Here is a 26,670-nt window from a genome sequence, read left to right as displayed (position 1 = left end):
AGTGAAATAAGTCAATCAGAGAAAGACAATTATTATACAATCTCACTCATACATGGAAGTTAAGAAACAAAACAGAGGATCACAGGGGAAGGGAGGGAAAAATAAAACAAGACAAAATCAGAGAGGGAAACAAACATAAGAGACTCTTAATCATAAGAAACAAACTGAGGGTTGGGGTGCTTGGGTGACTCAGTTGTTAAGCATCTGCCTTCAGCTCAGGTCATGATCCCAGAGTCCTGGGATGAGCCCTGCATCTGGCTCCCGGCTCAGTGGGAAGCCTGCTTCTCCCTCTCCCACTCCCCCTGCTTGCGTTCCCTCTCTCGCTGTGTCTCTGGTCAAATAAATAAAATCTTAAAAAAAAAAAAAAAAAAAAACTTGAGGGTTGCTGGAGGGGAGGTGGTTAGGGGAATGGGGTAACTGGGTGATGGACATTAAGGAGGGAACATGATGTAATGAGCACTGGGTATTATATAAGACTGATAAATCACTGAACTCTACCTCTGAAACTATAATACACTATATGTTAATGAATTGAATTTAAATTAAAAAAAGAAGGGCCTCTGACCCTCCCCCCTCTCATGTGCTCGCTCTCTCTCATTCTCTCTCAAATAAGTAAGTAAAATCTTTAAAAAAAAAAAAGATTTTATTTATTTCAGAGAGAGAGAGTATGTGCACAAGTTGGGGAGACAGGCCAAGGGAGAGGGAGAAGCAGATTCCCTGCTGAGCAGGGAGCCTGATGTGGGGCTCGATCTCAGAACCCTAAGATCATGACCTGAGCCAAAGGCAGACGCTTAACCAACTGAGCCACCCAGGCGCCCCAGAAAATACATTTTCTAAAAGGAAAAAGATATGCTTTAGATCCACTGATTTTTATCATCTATAACTGGTCATAGTTTATTTATATGGGGCTATCTTCACTTATCACTATATCACAAAATATTTCAGAGTCCTCGCAAAACATGAAATTCCATTTGTGAATTCCTGACCACCTGTATCATCTCACTACCACAATCAACACTTACACCACCAGAATCTATCCCACTTTTCTGCACGGGAACTCATACACCAAGATCAACTGATCTTGTTTATTTTGCATTTCATCCCTGCAGGGCCACCCTGGAAGGAGCGAGCCTAACTATGTGTGACAGACAGATCTTCATACCTGCTTATACGCTGTGACACTTGTTGAACTAAAAACCTTCTGGGACTGGCACGGGCCAGAGCTACTATAGCAGTAGCTTCCACAGTTCTCGCAACAGTTCATGGTGAGGTTGTTGGCGGAGTGAAATTTTGAAAAACAGGCATCACTACAAAGACCATGCACCACATTTTGATACTTAACTTCAAATCGAATCTAGGAAATAAAAACACATACATATCCAAAATCAGCAAAGCCAATCAAAAATCTCAGATCTTTGCGCAGAATCCCAAAAAAGGTACAACGTGACTTACGTCGGCATTCTTCTGACACATACTGCACTTGGTTGAAATGCTATTGGTATATATGGTGACAACAGGTTTTTTCTTTAGCTCATAAGAAGAAAGACATGATTGGCTGCAGAAATCTTTGCTAGGAGAAGAATTTTCAAATCGGGTTGTGATCACATCTTTTGGATTTAAAATGTCTCTAAAAATAAATAACAAAGGCAAAATGAAATGTGTACTTTGTAACTGTAATTTCTTACACACTGTGAGCTAAAATAACTACATTTACTAAGGGCAGCTACTGCATAGGAGAAAACAGCTGGCCTGGAATAAGGCGTCTGCAACCCTGAGTTTGAGGACTAGTTCTGTTACTTAGCTGAGTAACAATGACTGAAGTAATTACTCTCAATTTTTTGTGTCTAACATGGGTTTATGATACCTAATTTATGGATGTGTTGAGGGCAAATTATATTTAAAATATATCCAGCTAGATGTTCATGACAAAAACAGTGAGGCTTCCAGCTCCAACCAAGTTTCATCCACTGGAGCCAATGGAACAAGTAGCCATCCCAAAATTCCAGACCACAAAACACTTGTCCTCTTACTAGCCAGCAGCTGCCAAGAGTAGAAACATGAGTGAGACAAGGAATGACATGTTTTGGGTTTTTTTAATTGAAATGCAAGATTTGGGAAAGAGATGAACTACCAAAGATTAATATAAAAAATCAGCATGATATATAAAACTTAACTATAAAGGAAGAGAGTAAGGGAACAAATAAAAGAACTATTAAGGTTTAGTAGCAGAGGACAGATGGAATTAAGAATAAGACAGAAAGAACACAAATAATCGAGCCGTTCTGTAAAACTCAAGTTATTTTGTAAGACCTCATTGCTATAATAAGCACTGACAGTAAAAACAAAGACTAAGTATTGCCATTTTTCTGATCAGTGTAAAAAACTAAAGGAAATGGTCATTAGAAGCACTAGTAGAGGCCACAAAGAATATAATGGCAATAATATTATATATAGTAATGTGTACTGAGTAATTAGTATGTACCAGACATTGTTCTCTTTATTCAAATTACCCAACTTAATTATCAAAAAAATTCTGTGAGGTAAGTATTATTATAATTGTCCCTTTACAGATGAGACCAAATCAGAAAGGTTAAATAGTTTGTCAAGGTCACACAGCTGGTAAGCAGTGAAGCCAGAATACAAACTCTAGGCAGTGTGATTCCACAGTCCATGTAGTTAATCATTCCACTATTCTGCCTCCCATCCTGTGCCTTTATTATACAGAACTGTTCCATGGTAAACTATCAAAGAATAACAATAACAACAAAGTACTGTAATTTTCTAAAACTCACCTAACCTTAAAAATAGGACAGTGAATCTTGGAAACCAAGTGGATATGCTTACACACGGATGAAGTTATTAATTTTGAAAAGTGATTTTTCTACTAAAAACAAAGCAATAAAGAATGTTATTTAATAATGTGAATATGCCAGTGGTATAATATACACATACGTAAACCAATGAGAATGATTTTTTAATGGAAATCTGTGCACATAAATATAAATGCATTCTAAATCTTATGCATCCAAATGAAACTTATACCTTAACATTTATCTTAAAAAAAACCATACACCTTCCAAAAACATGGCTCCAACATTCTTCTAATTTCTTTTATTTACAAGAACTCTAAGAACAACTTTTCAGTGTTATAGTCAAATATCATGTTTAAGAGTTATGACTCAGTTGAATTCGTCTACGATAGTCAACTGATAAAGGCATCAAGCAACTTTTTGGCACTTTGCAAAAACCATGGTATAAAGATAGATTTGTCATCTAACTTGGTCTAAAGGATGTTTCATAGGCTCTGAATGCAATGCCAAATCAAGAGATCAAAACAAAATTTTGAATAAGAGCAGCACTGTGGTAAAATGTCTCTGACAAGAGCGACTATTTTTAAGAGAATAATATGCATTTGGATGTATAAGTTGTGCTTTGTTCTTTAAAATTTAATTCATTTTGGTATCTGATATGTTGAAACAGAGTATATAGAAACAGAAAACTAAATTTACCCTTCCAAATCAGTTTCATGAGAATGTATAGAAGAGTTTAAGTAAGGTATTAGAAGGACATTTTAGAACAATATTAATTTGAATATTTATGTAAAATATTTTTAAATTCCTCTTTCTTTTTAGTTGGAGATTTCCATTTTAACAGGATCTACTTTTAGATACGTAAGGCCAACACCCAGGCAGATAAAGACACTGTCATCTATCTCCAAAGAAAAAATAGGAGCCTATAAATTCTATCTTAATACACATAATAATAATTTTATTATTAAAAATAATAGGATCCCACTTATTAAGCATTTGCTATGTGCCAAGCCCTGGGCTAACACTGTTTCATTAAAATCTGAGTAAGTAGATACTATTTACTAACAAAGAAATGGAGACTTAGGAAAGTTAAAAATCTAGACCCAACGTCATATAGCTAGTAAGGGATTAGAGCCATGATCTAAACCAAGCTCTTAACTTTTTTCACTCTACATTAATGACTACTGACAATACAATGTGTTCCTAGAACTACACTACCACAGGAATAGGCAGAACATGCCAAATTTTTCAAACATACTAATGTAGAGAAAGAAGTTTATGTGGCTTTGTTGCTATTTCTTCCTTTCTCTGCACCTATGTGTGACTTTAAAGCAACAATAACCTCCAACAAAAACTTACAAGGATGTTTTAGAAATAAACACATTACTTTTGTAACCATTTAGAGTTTTTTATCTTCTAAAGAATTAAATAACTTATATAATAAGACTACTGTTACTGTATTCTATACTTCAATAACTTTCAAGATAAATAGTTGTGAATGGTTGCTATCTACAATTACAGAATAAATGAGTGGTCCTACAATTTCCACAACTGGTTTATTTCTTTTCACGGTAAAATTTAAGCTTAAAGAGACAGAAAGCTGGTTTAGATGACACTTCTAAAACCAAGTCTCTTATCTAATGTTACAAAACTTGAAAATTTGCAAATTTCTCAATCAGCTAAATATTTCCATAGAAACATGCTAAAGAGATTTAAAGTAGCAATCGCATCTTTGGTTCTTTTGGTTTTTTTTAACAATAGCATATGTGAGCTAAATTATATACACACTAAAAAAGAAAAGTAAAAAGGGATGTAATTAAAAATTTTATACTTTGAACAGTTTGTGCAGGTTTTCTTGGGAAGAGGTGGCACGCAGACAGGTGAAGAATATCCAGTGATGCACCGCGTGGAGCAGAAAAGCTGAGTAGATCCTGTCTTATGATATGCAGTTTGGCCTTTATAAAGCATTTTTTTACAACCAGAACAAAAAACCTGAATAGCTATGGCTGGAACCGAAGGAAGCAGTATGTTTGGGCCAGATGATGCAAGAGAAAACTGAAAGCCTGGGGTCAACTGTTGGGCTATAAATACAAAATAAGGGAGGGGGGGAAACAGTTTCAGTATCGACACAAACAAATATACATTCTCCATTTTTTAGGACAAATTCTCAGTCTTGAAATCCAATATTAATGAGGCAATAAATACTCTAAAACAGGGGTTTTCAAACTTTTTTAACCATAACCCATAGTAAGAACTATATTTCACATTATAACTCAGAAGACATATATTTTTGTATGTGTGTAAAATTTAATAATTGAAACAGTAGTTTCATGAAATCATGTTTCTTTACATGCATCACACTTTAATATAGTCTTAATTCTATTCCCACTTTTTATTTCTTCATACATATATATATATTTTTTATTTTTATTTTTATTAAGATTTTGTTTAAGTAATCTCTACACCCAACATGGGGCTCAAACTCACAACCCTGAGGATCAGGGTCACACACCCCACCAACTGAGCAGCCAAGCGCCCCTCTATTCCACTTTTTAAAATGCTAGTCAAGACCAGCTACCCAGTTCAAAAAGTACTGCTTTATCTTAAGGGAAAAAAAACTTACATGAGGAGGCACTTTCCCTCAATTCTACTAGCCAGAATATAACAATATTAATCATAATTAACTTATACAGTTCTATTTCTTACCAAGAGGACTGTCACCGACTGAAAACACAGCACTGATTTTCAGTTCACTTTCTTGAGTTTTTGGCTTTGGGGCATGTCCGTACTCCTTCAAGAAAAAAAAGAGAGAGAAATGAACACAGTGTTAGTATCTAAATAAACTAGAAATTCAAGCAAAAAATAATACTGTCATATCTCTTCTACATTCTAATCATAATCACCTTCACAAATACCTCAAAAGTCAAAATTTCTAAATTGTCAGACTAGATTTAATCTTTACAAAAAGGACCTTTTCCAGTTGTAACTACTTTTCAAATGTAATCTCATACATAGGAGCCATACATAGCTATTTCAATGTTGAGCACTACCCTTTTTTTAGGCTGTGTTTATAAGGAAACAAAAAATAAAATTAAATCTGAATGATTTAGAGATTGGATCCAATTAGTAATTTTAGCCAACAGACTTACAAACTGTCATATCTGTTAATGGCAGAAAAGACACAAGAGTTTCAATGCAATCTGTTCATTATACATAGAATCATCACAGCCTAAATCAGATTTATCCTAATTATACATTCTTTAAAATGCTTTAAGATAAAATATAATCATAAAACAAAATTTTAAAAATACATATATGTATTTTGAAAAAGACTGTTCTTTATTCTGAGATCACAACCATCCTACTTTTTTTTTTTTTTTTTGGTGTTAAAATACATATTTCAGGGGCGCCTGGGTGGCTCAGTCATTAAGCGTCTGCCTTCGGCTCAGGTCATGATCCCAGGGTCCTGGGATCGAGCCCCACATCGGGCTCCCTGCTCAGCGGGAGGCCTGCTTCTACCTTTCCCACTCTCCCTGCTTGTGTTCCCTCTCTCGCTATATCTCTATCAAATAAATAAGTAAAATCTTTTAAAAAAAATTTTAAATACATATTTCAAAATAAAAAGTTAAAAAAGTAGTCTTCTTTTCTGAAACAATGGTGATAATAAACACTAGTTGTATTTTTAATACCCCTATACTTAGCAAAATAAATGATAGGTCAGCTCCCAAAGTTACTTTTGAAATTGCTTTGGACTATTACATGCCACAAAGACTAGGTACCACTGCATTAATTTACCACTTCCCATAGTGTACATTATGGCACCAAATGAGCTGCTGCCAATCAGGCAGGAACAATGATATCTTCTTTATAGACGAGGAAAGTGAAGCTTAGAGATAGATGGTTCAGCAGTTTGTCCAAGGTCACAGAGACATTAAGTGCACAGATGGGAATCAAACCCAGGTCTCTGTTCCAAAACCCGTGCTATCTCCCTCACAGATGTATAAATACAATATTAAAAAAATTACTATAGGGGCGCCTGGGTGGCGCAGTCAGTTAAGCACCGACTGTTGGTTTCAGCTCAGGTCCTGATCTCAGGGTCATGATATCAAGCCCCGCATTGGGTTGCACTCAGTAGGAAGTCTGCTTAGGACTCTCTCCCTTTCCCCCCGCCCCTCTTCTCACTCCCCACCTCCCACATGCACTGTCTCTCTCTTTCATTAATAAACAAATCTTTTTTAAAAATTACTATAATGGGGATGTCTGGGTGGCTCAGGCAGTTAAGCATCTGCCTTCAGCTCAGGTCATGATCCCAGGGTCCTGGGATAGAGTCCCACATTGGGCTCCTTGCTTAGCAGGGAACCTGCTTCTCCCTCTGTCTGCTGCTCCCCCTGCTTGTGCTCTCTCTCTCTGACAAACAAATAAAATCTTTAAAAAAATAAAATAAGATAAAGTAAGATAAGATAATAAAAAATTACTACAATGAATTTAAACCCTGGCCCCCACTGAAAAAGAAGTTCCCCTGCTATAGTCTCCCATTTCCTTTCACTCATAGCACCTGTCACAATACATCATTTCCTATTTATGTGGGTGATAATTTGTTATGTCTAACACCCTTCTTCTTTCCCCCATACGCACAAGACTGAAAGGACCATGCCCATTAAGGACAGGGACCATATCTGTTTTCCCATCTCAGCACAGTCAACATAACCTAACAGAGAAGGTTATGGGTTCTGACAGCAGGCAGAAACATGTGATCTTGGCTCAAACAAGTTATTTAATCTCTTCTAGTTCCAATTTCCTTATCTATAAAATATATTATCTAATCCTTAGGGCCATTATGGGGGGATAAATGATTTAATACAAATGCAGTTTGTAGCATGATACCTTACAGATAAACCAAAAGTTAAGCATGACTTACACACAAAAATTCTAGCTTTTATTATTTTCATAATTATGGCATTAAATAAATATTCGTTGAATGAATCCAAGTGGATGGTCTTAAACATTATACTTGAATAACAATGTTTATTTATTGGAACTTGTAAAGAGGAAGTTAAAAGTATCTATACCCTCCTTCAATTTACCAAAAAGAATCAATATAAAGCTACTTTGCCTTATCATCAACTCAATCTCTGATATTTTTCTAATATGCCTGTTAAATGTCCCTTTTGATTCACAAACTGTTCCAAACCTTCACCACTAATAAATCAACCCTACAAATTTCCTGCTCCCTGATGTTTCAATTGTACCAAGAAAAAAAAGAAACAACTAAGAACTCCCTCAACACCCTGATTCCCTCCCTCCACCATGCCTACAAATTGATCAACAAACTCTCCTCCTATCTTACAGGAAAAAGCAATCTTCTTTTTTTTTTTTTTTTAAAGATTTTATTTATTTATTTGACAGAGAGAGACACAGCGAGAGAGGGAACACAAGCAGGGGGAGGGGGAGAGGGAGAAGCAGGCCTCCTGCAGAGCAGGGAGCCCGATGTGGGACTCGATCCCAGGACCCTGGGATCACGACCTGAGCCGAAGGCAGACGCTTAACAACTGAGCCACCCAGGCGCCCCGAAAAAGCAATCTTCTTAACCATGACTAAAAACAGTGCTTGCGTTTGGGATCCCTCTCCCTCCCCCTTCTTTCAGCACTCCATGCCACCGACATGTATCTTCAGCCTCTCACCGCCTCCATGTTTGTTTTTTCCTCTCAACTTACGAGGAACCTATTTCCTAAGGAACTACTACCCTCTTCTCTCCTTCCAACCAGCCAGAGAAAAAGCACCTCATTATTTCTCTCCTTCCTTACTGATTCCCTCCTGAACCCAATGCTGTCAGGCTACTGCTTCAACTGAAACTGGTTTTTTTTTTAATTCATTATTTATTTATTATTTATTTATTTATTTATTATTTTTTATTATTATTTATTTATTTATTTATAATCTCTACCCCCAACATGGGGCTCAAGCTCACGACCCTAAAATCAAGAGTCGCATGCTCTTCCAACTGAGCCAGCCAGACACCCCCAATTGAAACTGTTTTAAGATTAACCAATCATCTTGCAGCTGCTTAACCCAATAAACATTTTTTTTTTTTAGGTTTTATCTTACATGGCTTCTGAGATACATCTGATACGGCCAATGATTCCACTTCATTGTCTTCTGTTACTTCAATTATTACTATGTCTTAGTATTTTTCATTGATCTTATATTCAGCCCTAAAGTCAATGGTTCCCAAATTCAGTGGTATCAGAAGCCCCTATATGTCTTGTTAAGACATAGATTGTTGAGCGCCTGGGTGGCTCAAGTTAAGCGTCTGCCTTCAGCTCAGGTCATGATCCCAGGGTCCTGGGATGGAGTCCCACATCGGGCTCCTTGCTCACCAGGGAGTCTGCTTCTCCCTCTACCCCTCCCCCCTGCTGTGACCTCTCTCTTTCTCTCTCTCAACACTCTCTCTCTCAAATAAATAAATTAAATCTTTAAAAAAAAAAAAAAAAAGACATAGATTGTTGGGTTTCAACCCCAGCATTTCTAACTCAGTAGATCTGGAACAGGGTCCAAGACTATAAATTTCTAACAAGTTTCCAGGTAATGCTGAGGCGGCTGATTGAGGGGACTACTTTGAAACCCTAAATTAATCTGTTTCCCAGCTTTCTATCCTGAGCTCTTCTCTCCTCTACTTTTGTTCCCTGAATGAACTCATCCACATTCATAATTTCAACTATCACCTATATAGGACTACCAGATTTAGCAAATAAAAATATAAAAGCCTGGTTAAATATGAATTTCAGATAAACAACAAATACTTTTTTAGTATAAGTATGTCCCAAGTATTGCATATAACATACTTATATTAAAAAATAATCACTGTTGGGGGCGCCTGGGTGGCTCAGTCGTTAAGCGTCTGCCTTCAGCTCAGGTCGTGATCCCAGGGTCCTGGGACCGAGCCCTGCATCGGGCTCCCTGCTCCACGGGAACCCTGCTTCTCCCTTTCCCACTCCCCCTGCTTGTGTTCTGCTCTCGCTATCTCTCTCTGTCAAATAAATAAATAAAATCTTAAAAATAAATAAATAAATAAATAATCACTGCTGGGGTGCCTGGGTGGTGCAGTCGGTTAAGCCTCTGACTCTCAGTTTCTGCTCAGGTCGTGATCTTGGGGTTGTGAGATCAAGCCCCGTGTTGGGCTCTTCACTCAGTGCGGAGTCCGCTTGGGACTCTCTCTCCCTCTGCTCCTCCCCCAAGCTCCCATTGTTTCTCTTTCTCTCTCAAATAAATAAATAAATAAATCTTAAGAAAAAAATCACTGTTGGGGCGCCTGGGTGGCTCAGTCCTTAAGCGTCTGCCAGGGTCCTGGGATCAAGCCCCGAGTCAGGCTCTCTGCTTGGCAGGGAGCCTGCCTCTCCCTCTCCCACTCCCCCTGCTTGTGTTCCCTCTCTTGCTGTCTCTCTCTCTCTGTCAAATAAATAAATAAAATCTTTAAAAAAAAAAAATCACTGTTAACTTAATAGTCAAATCTACCTGGACATTCTGTATTTTATCTGACAACACTACACCTACAGGTAGATAACTTTCAAATCTTTAAATACCATATCCATATATGCAAATGCCTCCCAACTGAATGTCCCACTAGCCCCTTAAACACAACAGATCCCAAACTGCACTTATTTCCCCCCAAATCCTGTTCCTTGCCTCTCAGTAAATAGTATCAAAAACTCAACTTACTGAGGACAGAAACTTCTAAGTATTCTGGAACTCCTCCTTGACCCATGTACCTCATACGCTATCTTTAAGTTTGATCAGCACTACCCAAGTATTTTAAATATATCCTCTTTTTTTCTCTTCCTTGTTGTTGAAATACTCAACCACTAAACATACCACATTCTTTCACCTCTCCATGACTTGGCCCATACTATCTTCTCTGCCTGAAAACATTAACTGTCACAATTCAAGTGCTGCCTGCCCCATGAAGCCTTCCTTTCCTCTTCAGGCAAACTTAAAGGCTCCTTCCCCTATGCTCCCAAATGCACCTTACACAATTTGCTGTTACAATAATTACATAATACTGTGACTTTGTATCCATACAAAAGTGGCACAAAGCAAGAGAAAGAATACAAGTTTGAAGCCAGTTCCTATTCCAGCTCTGTTGCTGCCTTTGAATTTGGTAAATTACCAACCTCTCCTTTCCTCAGCTCCCTCATTTACTTGTTTTTTTCGGTTCCCTCATTTGTAAAATGGGATAAAGATACATCCCTCATATGGTTGTAGAATTTAAATGAGAATACACAAGACATGCTTGGCATAGCTTCTGGTGAGGTACACTCTATAAATAATTACCTCTTATTCCCATATCTCCCCCTTAACAGTATCAATTCCCTTGAGAGCAGAGGTCTTGTTTCATCTTTGTAGCTCTTCTGAAAAAATAACTAACACAACTTAGCCTGCAGTATCCTGGTTAAGGTTTTGGGATCTTGAACCAGACTGCTTGGGTTCAAATCCTCACTCAACCACGTACTAGTTGTGTGACCTTTATCGAGTTACTATCTGTGTCTCAGCACCTTCATGGGTAAAGCAGGAAGAGTAACAGGGTCATGTGCATCAAATGGATTAACATATGTAAACTACTTACAACAATGTTGAGCAAGTGCTATGAAATTTATGGTAAGCAGGAATAAAAACTCACTGAATGAATGACAGCGCAACTGTAACTTGAATATCCAGAACAGACTCTTAGTAGAGTTTTCCCCACTTTTCAAAAGTTCATGTAATGCCACTTCACTTTCACAAAAGACATTAGTACCTGTTTTCACTAACCAAAAGAAATCTGAAGATTTCTGCTTTTATGAGAAAAGGCAAAAACCGAAAACAGCCTTCAGCTTTGTTTTGCAGCAAGCAGTTACAGAGGCAGCGAGCATCCGAGAAGCAAGAAGCGAGAGCAGCACCACCAAGCTCCTTTCCCAGGAAGCACACTCAGCACCTCAGCATCAACCATCTCAGCTGCTATAGCTCTGAACTATGTGAGCATCAGTGCTTTATCTTGATTTTGTGCAGCTGTAAGATATGTCCTAAGGTATCACGAAAGCCTAATCCAGAAACGCTCAAAAATTTTCCACATAAATTAGTGGTAATCACTTCTTCATTTTACACCATTTCAGCCTACAAAAGTTCTCATAGGAACACTGCTTTTGGATGGTGGGGGGCGGGCAGGGGAAGGCTATATCAGAAAGTATGAAACATTTTTTATTTCTTGCCTACCATTTTCCAATATTCAAATGCAACATGGAAAACACCATACACTATTTGTTTAATTGGCTTTTCTATCATAGCCCACACTCTCAATTATGACAAAGATTATAGCCTATTCACCTTGAGTAGCATTAATATAAAACAAAGAGAACTGAGTCAGTCCCTATCTACTTATATTTAAAATGTAAGCTGTTGGGATGCCTGGGTGGCTCAGTCGGTTAAGCGATTGCCTTCGGCTCAGGTCATGATCCCAGGGTCCTGGGATGGAGTCCCTCATTGAGCCCCCTGCTCAGCGGGGAGCCTGTTTCTCCCTCTGTCTGCCGCTCCCCCTGCTTGTGCTCTCTCTCTCTCTGACAAATAAATAAATAAATAAAATCTTTAAAAAAATAAAATGTAAGCTGCTAAGGGGATTTTCATTATCACAATTTTGATATTCAGAAAGAACATTCAACTCATAGCACAATATTTGTTAAATTTATATACAGACAAGGCATAATGGAAGAAAACTTGGATCTAGAATTTTTAAAAACTGGTTTTGTATCCCAACTTTGCCATGGGACCTTGGTGAAGTCCCTTGTTCCTTCAGGTCCAGTTTCCTCATCTGTGAAACAGAGATTCTTTATTTCAATTACTGAGCATGTAATCTTGTGCCAGTCATTGCACTAAGAACTGAGGATTCCAGACTCTGTATGAAAACAAAATTCATTGACCTGTAGATGCCATAGGAAAAGTGAAAGCAATATACAATAGAAAAAAAGGGAATGATTCATCTACCCGAGTGACCAACTGTTACACCATGTCTTAAAGAGGAGAAAAATTTTTGCCAAGTTGCCTAGTTTAGAATACCACAGACAGAAAAAATGGCATGTGCAAAGGCGAGAAAACAAAACTCAACAGAATATGACTTCGAGTAAATTGCAGATAGTTTGCAGGTAAATAGATTAGAAAAGGTGGGAAGGATGATCAATGATACTGAAGACAGAAACAAGGGCCAAAACATGGATAGTTTGGATGTTACACTAAAAAGTTCATGCTTTATCACACATGAGGAGACCGGGTCTTTAAAGGGAGAGATATCATCAGATCTGTAGAGCTACAATAGCATTTTTACACAGTGTTTTGCTGGGGACTGTGACTGAAGGAAAGAGGATGAGTAGGAAATTGTTATAAAAGTTCACCCCCCACCCCACATCCTGTAGCCACTACCTCAGATGCCTTCTCAGCACAGCACTCTAGGAAGACACGGAGTTGATGAATAAGACAAAACCTATTTGGCACCCCTGTCCTGGAATAATACTAATACTGCCTTTGAGATGATATGAGAAATAAAATATTACCATTATTATTTATTATTTTGTTATTATATTATTTGTATTTTTAGTATTATTAGTTTGCTTATACAGTAACTAGAGAGTATCATGCAAGAAAAAAAAAATCATTCTTTGCCAAAACAACTAACCATGTCTCTATACTGATCTCCACAGATTTCCAATCTGGGTCCCTAAGGGTACCTAGATGATCTTTCTGAACATGTTTATCTTACTCTCCCACTTAAAATCCTGCAGTCTCTTCCCATTGCTCTCTTCCCACTGTGTCTTCCCATAGAGACCAAAATTCGTAACATGGTCCCAAAGTCCTGCATAATCTGGCCTCAAACTACCTACAGAGCCTCATCCTAGAAGCAGGATAACAGGCTTTGAAGTCTGACTACCTAGATTTGAATCTAGTCTGCCATTTATGAGCTGTGATCCCTGGGTGATCCCTGGTAAACTGCTTGACTTCTTTGTACTTTGGTTTCCTCATCTGTAAAATGGGGATAATAATATGGTTAGAATGGTGCCTGGCACAATCTAAGGACATATAAATATCAGTAAGTTAATATTTATAATGTCACAAGTTATTATGATATAATATATACTACATGTTGATATATAAATACTATTAGTGTTGTTACGATCAACATTACCATCATCACCATTTTCATACGTTTTCTGTTCCAGGCCCACTGGTCTTGCAGTTCTTCAAAAGAAACACTCAGGGCTTTCCTATATGCTGATCCCTCTGTCTGGAACACTCTCTGTGTCTTTGCCCAGTCAATTCCTTCTTCATAATTCAGCTTAAACATCCTTCCCTCGGGGAAGCCTTCCTTACCCAGGCTCTGCTCCCAACCAAAACTAGGTCAGGGCGCCTGGGTGGCTCAGTTGGTTAAGCGACTGCTTTTGGCTCAGGTCACGATCCTGGAGTCCCTGGATCGAGTCCCGCATCGGGCTCTCTGCTTGGCAGGGAGCCTGCTTCTCCCTCTGACCCTCCCCCCTCTCATGTGCTCTCTCTCTCTCATTCTCTCTGTCTCAAATAAATAAATAAAATCTTAAAAAAAAAAAAACTAGGTCAGATTCCCCACTTTAGGCTTTTCTTGCAGAGCACTTGTCATAGTCTGTAATTATATATATTATTTGATCAATTACTTGTGTAATGTCTATCTTCCCTACTAACCTATAAGCCCAATGAGTGGAGGGACTAAACTGACTCCTTGATCCCCTGGCATAGAACAGAACACAAATACTTACAGAATAAAAGGAAACTACTGTCAGATACAAGAAAATTAAAAAAAAAAAAAAAAGTACCAAGTATAGAAAAATGGTAATACATATTACTTTCTTTTTACAAAAAGAAATATACAGTTACCAAGACCTTTTCTCATTTAAAGAGGAGAAAAACTGATTTACTCATATAATGGGGAAAAAACTGGGGTCGTTTTAACATACAAGCCAGAAACTGCCTAACTAAAAATCTGAATTCACCAGATAGAAAAGAATAAAAAAAAATTTTTTTAAATAAAATGAAATGCTTACTTGAGCATTGTCAGGTTCTTCTTTAATTTTGTCCAGAAGCCCCTGCTGTGGTGCCATTGCTTTGCCACATTCACCATCCAAAGGTTCTTTCATTCTAATTTTTTATGTAAAGGAATTCCCCAGTCTAAAACTAACAGAGTTCTTCTTGGTAAAGGATAGCTGGACTCCTAAAATACAACATAAAGGATTGGTACTCAGGTTTATTCTTTTTATTTTCTCCTTCATGTTTATCTATCTTAAAAGCTTTGTATTGAGCACAAGGCTTCAGAGTTGAGCCTTTGAAAATCAACTCTTCCGGGGCCATGACTAACTATACTCCCCTCTTCCTGCCTTCTGTTCCTTTAATAGTTATCTTCACATAAGAAAAGTCTTCCGGGGGCACCCAGGTGGATCAGTCAGTTAAGCACCCAACTCTTGAATTTGCTCATGATCTCAGGGTCCTGGGATAGAGCCCCACCAGGACTCCCAAGGGCTCAGGGCTGGGTGTGGAGACCTGCTCAAGAGTCTCTCTACCTACCTCTCTTCCCCTCCCTCTGTAAAAAAAAATAGATAAAATAAAATAAGAAAAGTCTTCTGGAAAAAGCTCCCACCTCCCTAATAACTTTAAAGACAAACACTCTGGTCTCTCAAACGGTGAAACTTACAGGGGGTACCAGACCAGCTGGGCAAGATGTGGGAAGAAGTCACCTAGCACTTAGGGGGAAGGGCTCAGAAATACAGTTTCTGACTCCGGGAGAATTAGTACTTGGAGGCCCACCTCAACTTTTATTTCTCAAAGTGGGGTACACCGAGCTCCCCACCCCCACCTCTAATTCAGCCTTTACTGGAGGCCTCCATAAGGGCCCCATTTCTTGGCCTAACGATAGATCAGAGCTCCAGATGCCACCACCAGTGAACAAGTACGCCCTTGTTTAAAGTGGACGACCTGAACTTTCTAGGGTCTCCCTGGGGGCCGGGCCCACGAATAAGCCCCTCTTGAGCTCTGCTTCTCAATCGCTTCCCTGTAAACAAGAAACTCTATTAGCCATCCAACAGATTTCCCTTCCCCTAAGAGTAAGCGTACTAAACCTGAAGCAAAAAGGAAGCTCCCCAAAGTTGTCCTTATCCGAATAGTCAAGCCAGGCAGGGAAATGGGCAACTGGTGGAAAAGCCTGTGGGAAGAAGAGATGAGAACTTCTGACCACTTGCCACAGTTACAACAATCTACGGGTGCTCATCCCTCCTTCGAGTACGGTATCGCTGCGAAAGTCTCGTCCCCACCAATAATCTCCGCGCCCGTCACCGAGTACAAACACGGCAACGTTGCATCTGATGGGGAGAACGCTAGTCGCAAATCCCTGTCACTGCGTCCCTGCGGCGAAATGCGCACGGCGTCAGCCGCGCAGCCCTCCCGGCGCCGCCCCCGCCCGGTGCCCGCCTCGTCACGTGGCGCGCCTGCCGCCCCGCCCCGCGCAGACCCTGCAGCCGCCATCCGCTGCGCTCACCTCCCGATTGCCTCCCTGCTCCCAGGGAGTACCGGGTGGGTAAGGAGGCCTAGGACCCAAGGCTCCCCACGCCGGGACGAGGATTATTTTCTCTTACTGGAATTCTTCCGCCTGATCCATCGCAAAGCAACACCAGGCCAACCGCGCGTGCGCAGCCCTGGTCTCCGCCCCTCCTTTTCCCGTCATGCTCTGGACCTGAGCTGAGTGGATCTTCCCAGGATTCCTCTTTCCTTAGTTATGGTTGACTTCTTAAAGAGACCAAGACACAAAGGTGAAAAGGTAGAGGAAGGGGTTTGGGGCAGAAAGTTGGGGGCATTAGATAGTCTGCACTATTCTTTAATTCCCATTTCCAGAAAAATAGCCTACTAAGGAACATACGAATAAATAATGGCTGACATTTATTAAGCCCTGTGCTTGCTAAACACTTGACATGCATCATTCCACTTAATCCTCACCACAACCCCAAGAGGTACAAATTTTTATCTCAGAGATGTAAATGACTAGATTAATTAACTTGTTCAAAGCCAAGATTTGGTATTTTTCACTCAGAATTGGTTTTTGATTTGTGACTGCTGTATAATATTCCATTTTATGAATATGCTACAATTTACTATCTACTATTGATGTACATTCGAGATATTTCCAGGTTTGGGCTATTAGAAATAATGCTGCTGTGAACCTTCCTATCTTTTGTTGCACATATGCTGGGTTTATACCTAGCAATGAACGTGCTTGTTATGTATATATAAAATTTAAGTGGATAATGTCAAGAACTTTCAGAAAGTGGTTTTTCAGTTGCACTCCCACCAGCCATCTATGAGAGATCCAATTGCCCCACATCCTTGCCAATAACTACCACTGTACATCTTTTTAATTTTAACCATTCTGGTAGGGGTATAGTGGTATCTCATTGTGGCATTTTTTGTTTTTTTGGGTTTTTAAAGATTTTATTTTAACGTAATCTCTATAGCCAACATGGGGCCCAAACTCACCACCCAGAAATCAAGAATCTCTCTCTCCAACGACTGAGCCAGCCAGTTGCCCCTCATTGTGGTTTTAATTTGGTTTTCCCAGATTTCTAATGAGATTGAGCCCATTTTTATGTTTTTGGATATCTGGATATACTCTTTTATGAAGTGCCTGTTCAAGTCTCTTACCCATTTTTGTATTGGATTGTCTGCCATTTTATTATGGACATATATTCTAGATATGAGTTCTTTGTTGTGTATATGATTGTAAATATCTTCTCCCACTCAGTGGCCAGGATTTTCCTTATTATTGGTGTCTTTAACAAACATAAAAGACCTTTATGCTTAGTGCTTCTTGTGTCCTGTTAAGAAATATTTTCCTGCCAAAGGTCCTGATTAATTTCTGGGATTGTAATTACTTTGTCTTTCTCATTTAGCTCTTCAATCCACTTGAAGTGGGGATTTGTGTATCATGTGAGGTAAGTCAGATTTCATTTTTTACATATGAATGTTAAATTAAGTACTATTTTTGAAAGTCTGTCCTTCCCCTATTGCTCTGTATTGTCACCTTTGCATAAATAAGTTGTCTATAAATGTGTGGATTTGTTTCAGGACTATGTAAACTATTCATTTTGTCTCTCTTTGTGGAAATATCACACTCTCTTAATTTCTGTGACAGCTTTACAGTAAATCTTGGTATCTGGTAGAAAAAAGTCTTCCTTCCCATTATGCTCTTCAAAATTGTCTTGGCTCTTCTTGGTCCTTTGCATATTCATATAAATTTTTTTTAAGATTTTATTTTTGGGATGCCTGGGTGGCTCAGTCATTAGGCGTCTGCCTTCAGCTCGGGTTGTGATCCCAGGGTCCTGAGATCGAGCTCCATATCAGGCTCTCCACTCCGCAGGAAGCCTGCTTCTCCCTCTCCCACTCCCCCTGCTTGTGTTCCCTCTCTCGCTGTGTCTCTGTCAAATAAATAAATAATATCTACACCCAATGTGGGGCTCTAACTCAGAACCCCGAGATCAAGAGTCACATGCTCCACTGACTGAGCCAGCCAGGCACCCCCATATAAATTTTAGAATCTACTTGCCAAATGTAACCAAATTTTGCTCATATATTGTAGAATCAGCCAGAATTTTGTTTAGTATTGCACTGAAACTATAGACCTGTTTTGGAGAATTGGCATTTGTTATTCATTGTGTTGAATTGGGTCTCCCAAAAAGATATGGTGACCTCAGGAAATAACACTGTTGCAGATGTAATTAGTTTAGACATGGTCATATTGGAATAGGGCTGACCCTTAATCCAATATAACTCATGTCCTTATAAAAAGAGGAGATGTAGAGACAGGCACCTGTGGAAAGGACATCAGGTGACAATTGAGGCAGAAATTGAAGTACTGCAGCTGCAAGCCAAGGAATGCCAAGGATTAATGGCAAACACCAGAAGCTAGAAGAGGCAAGGAAGGATTCTCCCATTCACATTTCAGAGAGAAGAAAGCTCCGCTGATACCTTGATTTTAGACTTCAAGCCTCTAGAACTGTAAGACAATAAATTTCTGTTTGTAACACTTTCTTACAGCAGGCCCAGGAAACTAATATGGTTGAATCTTCCAATCCATGAAAATAGTATACCTCTCCATTTATTTCTGTAATTTCTCTTGATAATGTTTTATAGTTTTTAAATATAGAGATTGCATATCTTTTTTAGATTTATTCTAGATCTTTGATATCTTGTATTTTTTAAAAGATTTACCCATTTATTTGAGAGAGAGAGAGCAGGGGGAGGGGCAGAAGGAGAGACTCTCCAGGCAGACCCCCTGCTGAGCATGGAGCCCTATGCGGGGCTTGATCCCACGACTTATGAGACCTGAGCTGAAACCAAGAGTCAGACACCCAACCGACTGAGTCCCCCAGGTGCCCCTTTTATGGTATTTTAAAGGGTAAAATTTCATTTTCTAATTGTTTATTTCCAGTATAAATATAGAAATATAATTGACTTTTGTATGTTGGTTTTGAAGCCAGCACCCTTGCTAAATTCATTTATTAATTCTAATAGTTTATCCGTATTTGTAAAAATTTTCTAAGTTTTCGGCTGTATAGAGAATAATGACAAATTTATCTCTTCCTTTCTAAGCATATAATTTTTATCCCATTTTCTTGCCTTAATGGAAATGGTGATATTGGGCATCTGTATCTACTTCCTGCTGTGTTGTTTTCAATATAAAATCATTAAATATTAAATTTGCTTTAGAATTTTTGCAGTCACCTGTGGGGGATTAAATATGGCAAATTCTTTGCAACTTCTTTCATTAAGAGAGGGAGTCTTTTTCCTTATCCCTTGTTTCTTGGCTGGCCTTATGATTTATTTTTACTATTAGAATGTGACAGAAGTGATATCCTGTAAATTCCCAAACATAGGTTTCAATAGTTTTTGCAGCTTCTGCTTTGACTTTCTTAGAACACTCTCACCATTAGATGGGTTAAACTACTAAATGATGAAAAATCACGTGCAGAAAGTAGCCCTATAGCCAGCACCAAGGCCCCATACGTATGAGTGGAACCATTTTAGATCCTCCAGATTGATAGATGACTGCAGCCTCATGAGTGAGCCCAGTCAAGATAAGCAGAAGAATTACCCAGCTAAGCCCAAATTATAGAGTCATGAATGAATAAACGGTTCTTATCATAAGCTAGTAAGTTTGGGGTGCTTTTTTATTTAGCAGTAGATAACTGTTACAGAATTGATATCTAAAAATGGAGTACTGCCATAACTAAAATCTAAAACATGTGACATTGACTTTGGGACCAGGCAGCCAGCAGAGTCTGGAAAGACAAGAAGTCTGTTAGTGGAGGCCGGAAGAGCAGTGAGGAAATTGTTATTGGAGGCTGGAGGAAGACTAACCAGTGTAATGCAGTGGCAAAATATTTTGCAGCACTTCCACCTATAAAAACATGGAAAATAGAAAATGTAATTAGTGAACTTGTAGATCTGGCTTAGGAGATTTCTGGGCAGAATATATAAAGTGCTTATTGATTTATTTTACTCACCTTTGATAAGGCTTTGCAAAAGATAAACAAGTTAAAGAAGGAACTTTTGTTTTCAAGCAGAAATTAGACAAAATATGGAGGGTCCAAGTCTCTCCAGCTAGCAAAATATCATCAAAATAAGAAACAAATCTCAGAAGAAAAATCACATATAGGACATTACAGGTAAAATGTGGCCTTAGGTCAAGATCAACTCAAGAGTGCAGCTGTAAGACCTCAAAAGGAGTTAAACAGTGCCTCATAGACCCTCTCATCTAGACAGAAGGGCTTCTAAGAAACAAGGGCATTGTCCCATAGCAATCTGACACACCCAGAGTAGAGAGAGTTCTGTCTCAGAAAGAAGAATGGAGGTGGTGGGGCGCCTGGATGGCTCAGTCGTTAAGTGTCTGCCTTTGGCTCAGGTCATGATCCCAGGGTCCTGGGATCAAGCCCCACATCGTACTCCCTGCTCAGCAGAAAGCCTGTTTCTCCCTCTCCTAATCCCCCTGCTTTGTATTCCCTCTCTCACTGTGTCTCTCTGTGTCAAATAAATAAATAAAATCTTTAAAAAAAAAGAATGGAGGTGGTTTGGGGGTCACAGAGTGAATCCCAGTAAGATCCATGAAGTTTGTATGTATTGTATGGTGACTAATATAACATAATAAAATTAAATTTAAAAAAAAAAAAGATCCACGAAGTTTTTAAGGGACGTATTTGGGCAAAACCAAAACCTTAGACTATAAGGATTACTGACAGTTTGAAATGAAAAAGATCCTTATAGAAGCTGAGAAATCTACTCAGCTGCAAATGTAGATCATTTCTTACGGAAAATGAAGGTTTCTCAGGGGAGAAAGCCATGAGCCCCGAGGGAAGAAGCAAAAGCCTCTGGAGAAAATTAATTATGAAACCATTCCCAGGGAACAAAACAATCAAAGAACATCCCTTGTCCTTGGAGTAGGAGAATCTGACAACAAGTGCCCAGGTAGTGAATTACTTTGGATCAATGACTGTTATATGCTTTCTGTTCTTCCTCTTTTTGAACAGGAGCATTCATTGAAGGAGTCATTATGTCTCTATATCATCAGGTGTTTGGGGTGTGTGGGGAGCAGAGAGCAAGGGGACCAGATAACTTGTCTTTTTTTTTTTTAAAAGAGTTTATTTATTTATTTGAGAGAGAGAATGAGATAGAGAGCATGAGAGGGGGGAGGGTCAGAGAGAGAGGCAGACTCCCTGCTGAGCAGGGAGCCCGACGTGGGACTCGATCCCAGGACTCCAGGATCATGACCTGAGCCGAAGGCAGTTGCTTAACCAACTGAGCCACCCAGGCGCCCGATAACTTGTCTTTTTAGTTCATAGGCCTTTGGATTGAAAAAGTTGCACCTGAGCAGTTGCACCCAATGAACTACACCAAAGGAGTTTCTTCTTCATAGGCCTGATTTAGATCCTGGACTTTGATCCAGTGCCATAATGATTTGAGACTTTCGGTTGAGAATGTGAGTGTATTCTGATTGGGAAGGGACATCAGTTGTTATGTCCAGAAGGCAAACTATAAGAGATTGTTTCCAAAGATGGCCACCAACAATTCCTCCCGTCTCTGTATGTGTATGAGGTTTCTACTATCAAGAAGTGGAGGAGCGCCTGGGTGGCTGAGTCGTTAAGCGTCTGTCTGCCTTCAGCTCAGGTCATGATCCCAGGGTCCTGGGATCGAGCCCTGCATCGGACTCCCTCCTCTGCGGGAAGCCTGCTTCTCCCTCTCCCACTCCCCCTGCTTGTGGTCCCTCTCTCACTGTGTCTCTGTCAAATAAATAAATAAAATCTTAAAAAAAAAAAAAAAAAGAAGTGGAGTCGGGACACCTGGGTGGCTCAGTCGGTTAAATGTCTGCCTTTGGCTCAGGTCATGATCCCAGAGTCCTGGGATTGAGTCCCGCATCGGGCTCTCTGCTCCACGGGGAGCCTGCTTCTCCCTCTGCCTCTGTCTCTCTGTCTCTCATGAATGAATAAATAAAATCTTAAAAAAAAAAAAAAAGTGGAGTCAGTTTCCCTGCCACTTGAATCTGGGCTGGCCTGTCAACTTATTTTGACCAATAAATTGCAGGGGAGTGACAGTGTGACAGTCATAGGTGTAGGCTCTAAGAGAACAGGCAGCTTCTGCCTTTGCTCTCTCAGAGCCACCATCATGTAAACAGGTGTGGCCATCCTACTGGAGAGACCACATAGAGAGAGGAGAGAAGCCCCTGAGCTTCCCTGCCAAGGTCCCAGGGATGTAGGTGAAGTTATCTTGGGTATTCCAGCCAAATTCCTAGCTGAAAGCATCAACATACTTTGGGCAGAAGAACTCCCCAGCTGAGCCCAACCAATCACAGAATCATGAGAAATAAATTGTTGCTTTAAGCCACAATGTTTTGGAGTGGTTTACTACATAACAGTAGATAACTGACACACTAAAATAGTTTACATCTTTTAGTTTGGTGTTATTAGGAATTCCTTCTGGGTTTGTATGTTTTGTTTCAAGAATCCTTACTGTATACTTCTATTTCACATTCCCAGTTGCAATATTATGACCTGTTTAGAGTACAGATTTATTATTTATCACTCTTTCTTTTCCTCTCCCTTTCCTCTACCTTGAAAACGAGTTAGAGTATTTTAATTATTTTGCTCAGATAAAGTTATAGATGATATATTTTTTTGAATCCCTGTGTGTTGAAGACTATTTTTGTAACAAAGAAACCCCAAAATTCAATACCTCAAATAAACTGAAATTTAGGGGTGCCTGGGTGGCTCAGTTGGTTAAGTGTCTGCCTTTGGCTCAGGTCATGATCCCAGGGTCCTGGGATTGAGCCCCATCGGTCTTCCTGCTCAGCCGGAGCCTGCGTCTCCCTCTGCCCCTCCCCCTCTTGCTTGTGCACTTTCTCTCTCTCAAATAAATAAAATCTTCAAAAAATAAAATAGAAAACAAACAAGTTTATCTTTCATATCACCATTCAAGGCACATGCTCTAGGTCATTAGCAGTTATGCTTCTACATCATCATTTATGAACGCAGGAGTCTCCCAACTTGTTTCTCCATCACTGAAACTCAGTCACAAGCACATCCTTCTAAGAGTCTGGAGGAAGCACACGTGGGTCGTACATTGCTGGGCTCAAAAATGACACATAAAACTCTAAGTACTTACTATTAGAGCCTCTTGTCCATGTGACCGTGTGTAACGGCATTGAGGCGGGGGGAGGGTGTGGGGAGGAAAGAGTGTCATGTTCCAATCAATAATTATAATCCCACAGTTAAACTGACATATTTGGTTATGAGGTGCTGCCAAAGCAAAACCAAAGTTGCTGGGAAGTGATAGGCAGCTCTCCAGCTCAAGAGCACAGTGCAGATGGATGAGTAGTAAGTGCAGAAAATCCTAAATGAAACATGAAAATAAAATTTACTTACAAAAGAAAGAGAATTAGGCCAGCTTTGGACTCCTCATCTGCAATACTATGACAGAAACTAAAATCCGAGAATGTTGTACAATGGCCAAGACATTTGTCAGGGCCAATTAATGACATTTCTGGAAATACTCTGCAAGGTATAGTGTAGATTGCTAACTTCCCAGTGAATTTCAGTCTTTTCTACTTTTATGATTAATTCTATCCATCATAGGCAGGCCAAGCCTTCTCCGCCTCTCCCCTTCTCAGAACTGCCTGGCCTATCCCAGGAAAAGGAAGCCCCATAGCTTCCCTGGGCCTGGAGGCAGTGGAGGAAGTGTGTATAAATTTGGGCCAGCGAGTCTTTATTCAGTGATGAGGTTAGGTTTTAACATGCTTATCTGTGAAGAATATATGAAAATAAACATTCATAGCAATGTGCATATACAGGCAGGACTTTATGTAAGTTGTATGTGATTTAAATTACTGTAAATATGGGTGTGCATGTACAAGAAAGCCATAGGGATTGGGGTTGATTAGGCCATGACATTATTCCAAGTGACCTCCAGGCAAGCTTGACCATGTCTAGACAGACAGGCAGCTTTCTGAGCGCTGTAGCCTTCTGGTACCAGCCCTGTGTCCTCCCACGATCTCAGACTTAAGAGGTGGAAGGCCTTTTGGTGGTTATATGGCCCGAGGCTTGCGCTGTGCTTGAATCCTGCTTGCAGCACTGCAGAGGTAATCTTCAGTCTGCACACCTTTCAAGACAAGGAGTTAACTCTTCCCTAGCAACTCCTTTTACAAAGTGGACAGTTCTGCCTTCAGGAAGGTTCTGATCATAAACCCTGGCTAGGCCCTAGGAAGGTAGTCCCTTCTCCCTCTTCTGTCCTCACCCCCACTTATAAATTCAGCCCCGGGGTACCACCCTTGCTTTTCTCAATCACGGTACCTAAAATTATCAAGTATTATTGAGCCAGAGCTGGTGCTAAGCACTAGACATAGAGATGAATGAGTTAAATTTTAGCTTTTAAAGTTCATGTGCTAGAGGGGAGGCAGACATGGAAAAACTATCAACAAGAATTAGAAGGAGTGAATAACTGGGCGGGGGAGGAAGAGAGGTGGCTTTCAGGAAAGACTCCTGCAGGAGGGAAGACACCTGAGCTGAGTCGGAGGCAGAGTCAGGCCGAGGAAGCCTGCAGTCAGTGCTGATCCTCTACCCACACACTCTCCAGCTGTGTCCCTAGCTCCCCACTCTCATCTCCTGCTAATCCCAAAAACCCAGAGAGGAGAAAACAGGCTTAGACATCCCTGAGGAGGGGTCAGCTGGGTCAGCATCACACAGAGTTACAGGAGACTCTGAGAGTGGGAGGTGCCACCGCGTGAACGCAGCAGTCCTCCAACTGCCCCATGGGGCCCAGCCCTGTGTCTGATTCCCCTCTGGGAGAGGCGCAGAAGGAGGGGACAGACCCTCCAGCTCAGAAAGAGAGCTTTACAGGACAATGTGCTAACCCAAGAGGCAGCCCTAAGCCCTGGCTCTAGTGAGGGTCTAGACCCCTGGATCAGAGAATAGGAAAGGCCATGGGCCTGGCCCAGCTGAGCAGCCCTTGCCCCAAGGGCCCCTGCTATGGGCTTGGGACTCCTGACGACAGCTCTCTGGCAGTTCTGGCAGGTGTAAGTCTGTCAGCACCCAGGAACTATGGACTCTGTGGTTACATCAGCCCAGCTCAACACTAGTCATAGATTCTTAGCCTAGAGAAGGCTCTGGGGTGCTAAGGAAGAAGAAAGGAAGGAAGCAAATGACTTCCTTCTGTACCAGGCACTACACAGGATGCTTCATACAGATTAAGCCTTTGATACCACAAAATCTCAATTTTAGCATGGTCATAAGAAAGGATACACATCAAACTGTTAACACTCATCTGTGATGGGTAGAATATTAGAGGACTTTGTTTCAATATTTTATACAATAATGTGTTATCAGAAATAAAATATTTCTAGCAGCCAAAATATCTACCTATTGATAATGAAGATATATATCTTATGTCCCATTTTTTTTTATGTAAAGGGTCAATCATTAACATTAAAGTACTGACTTCTATTCACCCTCTCATTCCTCCTCAGCTGAGGCAGTGGCTCCTCTAAATGGAGAGGTTGGAAGGAGAAACTATGTGCAGTTCAGACTCTTCTGCTTTTCTTTCTACGTGGAAGCAAGTTGTCAACAGGGAACTAGTTTCCTTGGCTCTTCTCTGCCTTAAGTCTCACAGGGGCAGGCCTGCCATGTGGGGAGTCTCTATCCTCCAACCTAGCCTTTTCCAGTAGTGAAGGTGATAGATACCTTTGTTTACCATTTCCTGAATCTCATTTCTCAATTGGTTTAGAAGTTAGTGGGGAAGAGGAATGCTAATTATTGGATCCCTTCACACTACCAATAGTATAATGGAAAGAATACTGAATCAGGAGATACAAAGTCAAGTTAGTTATCCTAGATCTGCCACTTAGGAGGTGTGCCCTAGGGCAAATCACTTATCACTTAAGACCTCAGTTTCTTACCTGATGGAATCTGTATTCTTGATTATAAGCAACAGAAACCGGGTCTGGTTGTTTTATTTATTTATTTATTTTTTAATTCCAGTGTAGTTAATGTATAGTGCTATATTATTTTCAGGTGTACAATATAGTGATTCAACAGTTCCATATATTACTCAGTGCTCATCAGGATAAGTATACTCCCCTTCTTCTTCTTCTCCTCCTCCTCCCCCTCCCCCTCCCTCTTCCTCTTCCTCTTCTTCTCCTTCTTCTTCTTCTTCTTCTTCTTCTTCTCCTTCTTCTTCTTCTTCTCCTTCTTCTTCTTCTTCTTCTTCTTCTTCTTCTTCTTCTTCTTCTTCT

General features: G+C 40.0%; 2 protein-coding genes across 2 annotated transcripts in view; one reads left to right on the top strand and one right to left on the bottom strand.

Annotated features, from left to right (window-relative positions):
- ZMYM6 (zinc finger MYM-type containing 6) overlaps positions 1–16,276 on the bottom strand; it is a 42,969-nt gene extending 26,693 nt beyond the window's left edge. Inside the window, exons 1-6 of the mRNA XM_035019146.1 lie at positions 15,968–16,276; positions 14,900–15,066; positions 5,517–5,601; positions 4,642–4,891; positions 1,453–1,627; positions 1,163–1,354 (exon numbers count right to left, since the gene is read on the bottom strand). Of these exons, the coding sequence (XP_034875037.1) occupies positions 1,163–1,354; positions 1,453–1,627; positions 4,642–4,891; positions 5,517–5,601; positions 14,900–14,992 (795 nt within the window). The 5' untranslated portion in view covers positions 14,993–15,066; positions 15,968–16,276. The remainder of the gene's footprint in view (positions 1–1,162; positions 1,355–1,452; positions 1,628–4,641; positions 4,892–5,516; positions 5,602–14,899; positions 15,067–15,967) is intronic.
- A 368-nt stretch (positions 16,277–16,644) lies between these two features.
- Positions 16,645–26,670, top strand: part of ZMYM1 (zinc finger MYM-type containing 1) — a 45,738-nt gene continuing 35,712 nt past the window's right edge. Inside the window, exons 1-2 of the mRNA XM_035019141.1 lie at positions 16,645–16,662; positions 17,789–17,830. The gene's annotated coding sequence lies outside the window, so the exon portion shown is untranslated. The remainder of the gene's footprint in view (positions 16,663–17,788; positions 17,831–26,670) is intronic.

The sequence above is a fragment of the Mirounga leonina genome, unplaced genomic scaffold (assembly GCF_011800145.1).
Source record: "Mirounga leonina isolate KUSES-001 unplaced genomic scaffold, KU_Mleo_1.0 Mir_173, whole genome shotgun sequence".
Taxonomy (NCBI): Eukaryota; Metazoa; Chordata; class Mammalia; order Carnivora; family Phocidae; genus Mirounga; species Mirounga leonina.
The sequence above is the reverse complement of the archived record's forward strand: the minus strand, read 5'-3'. Positions and strand labels throughout refer to the sequence as shown.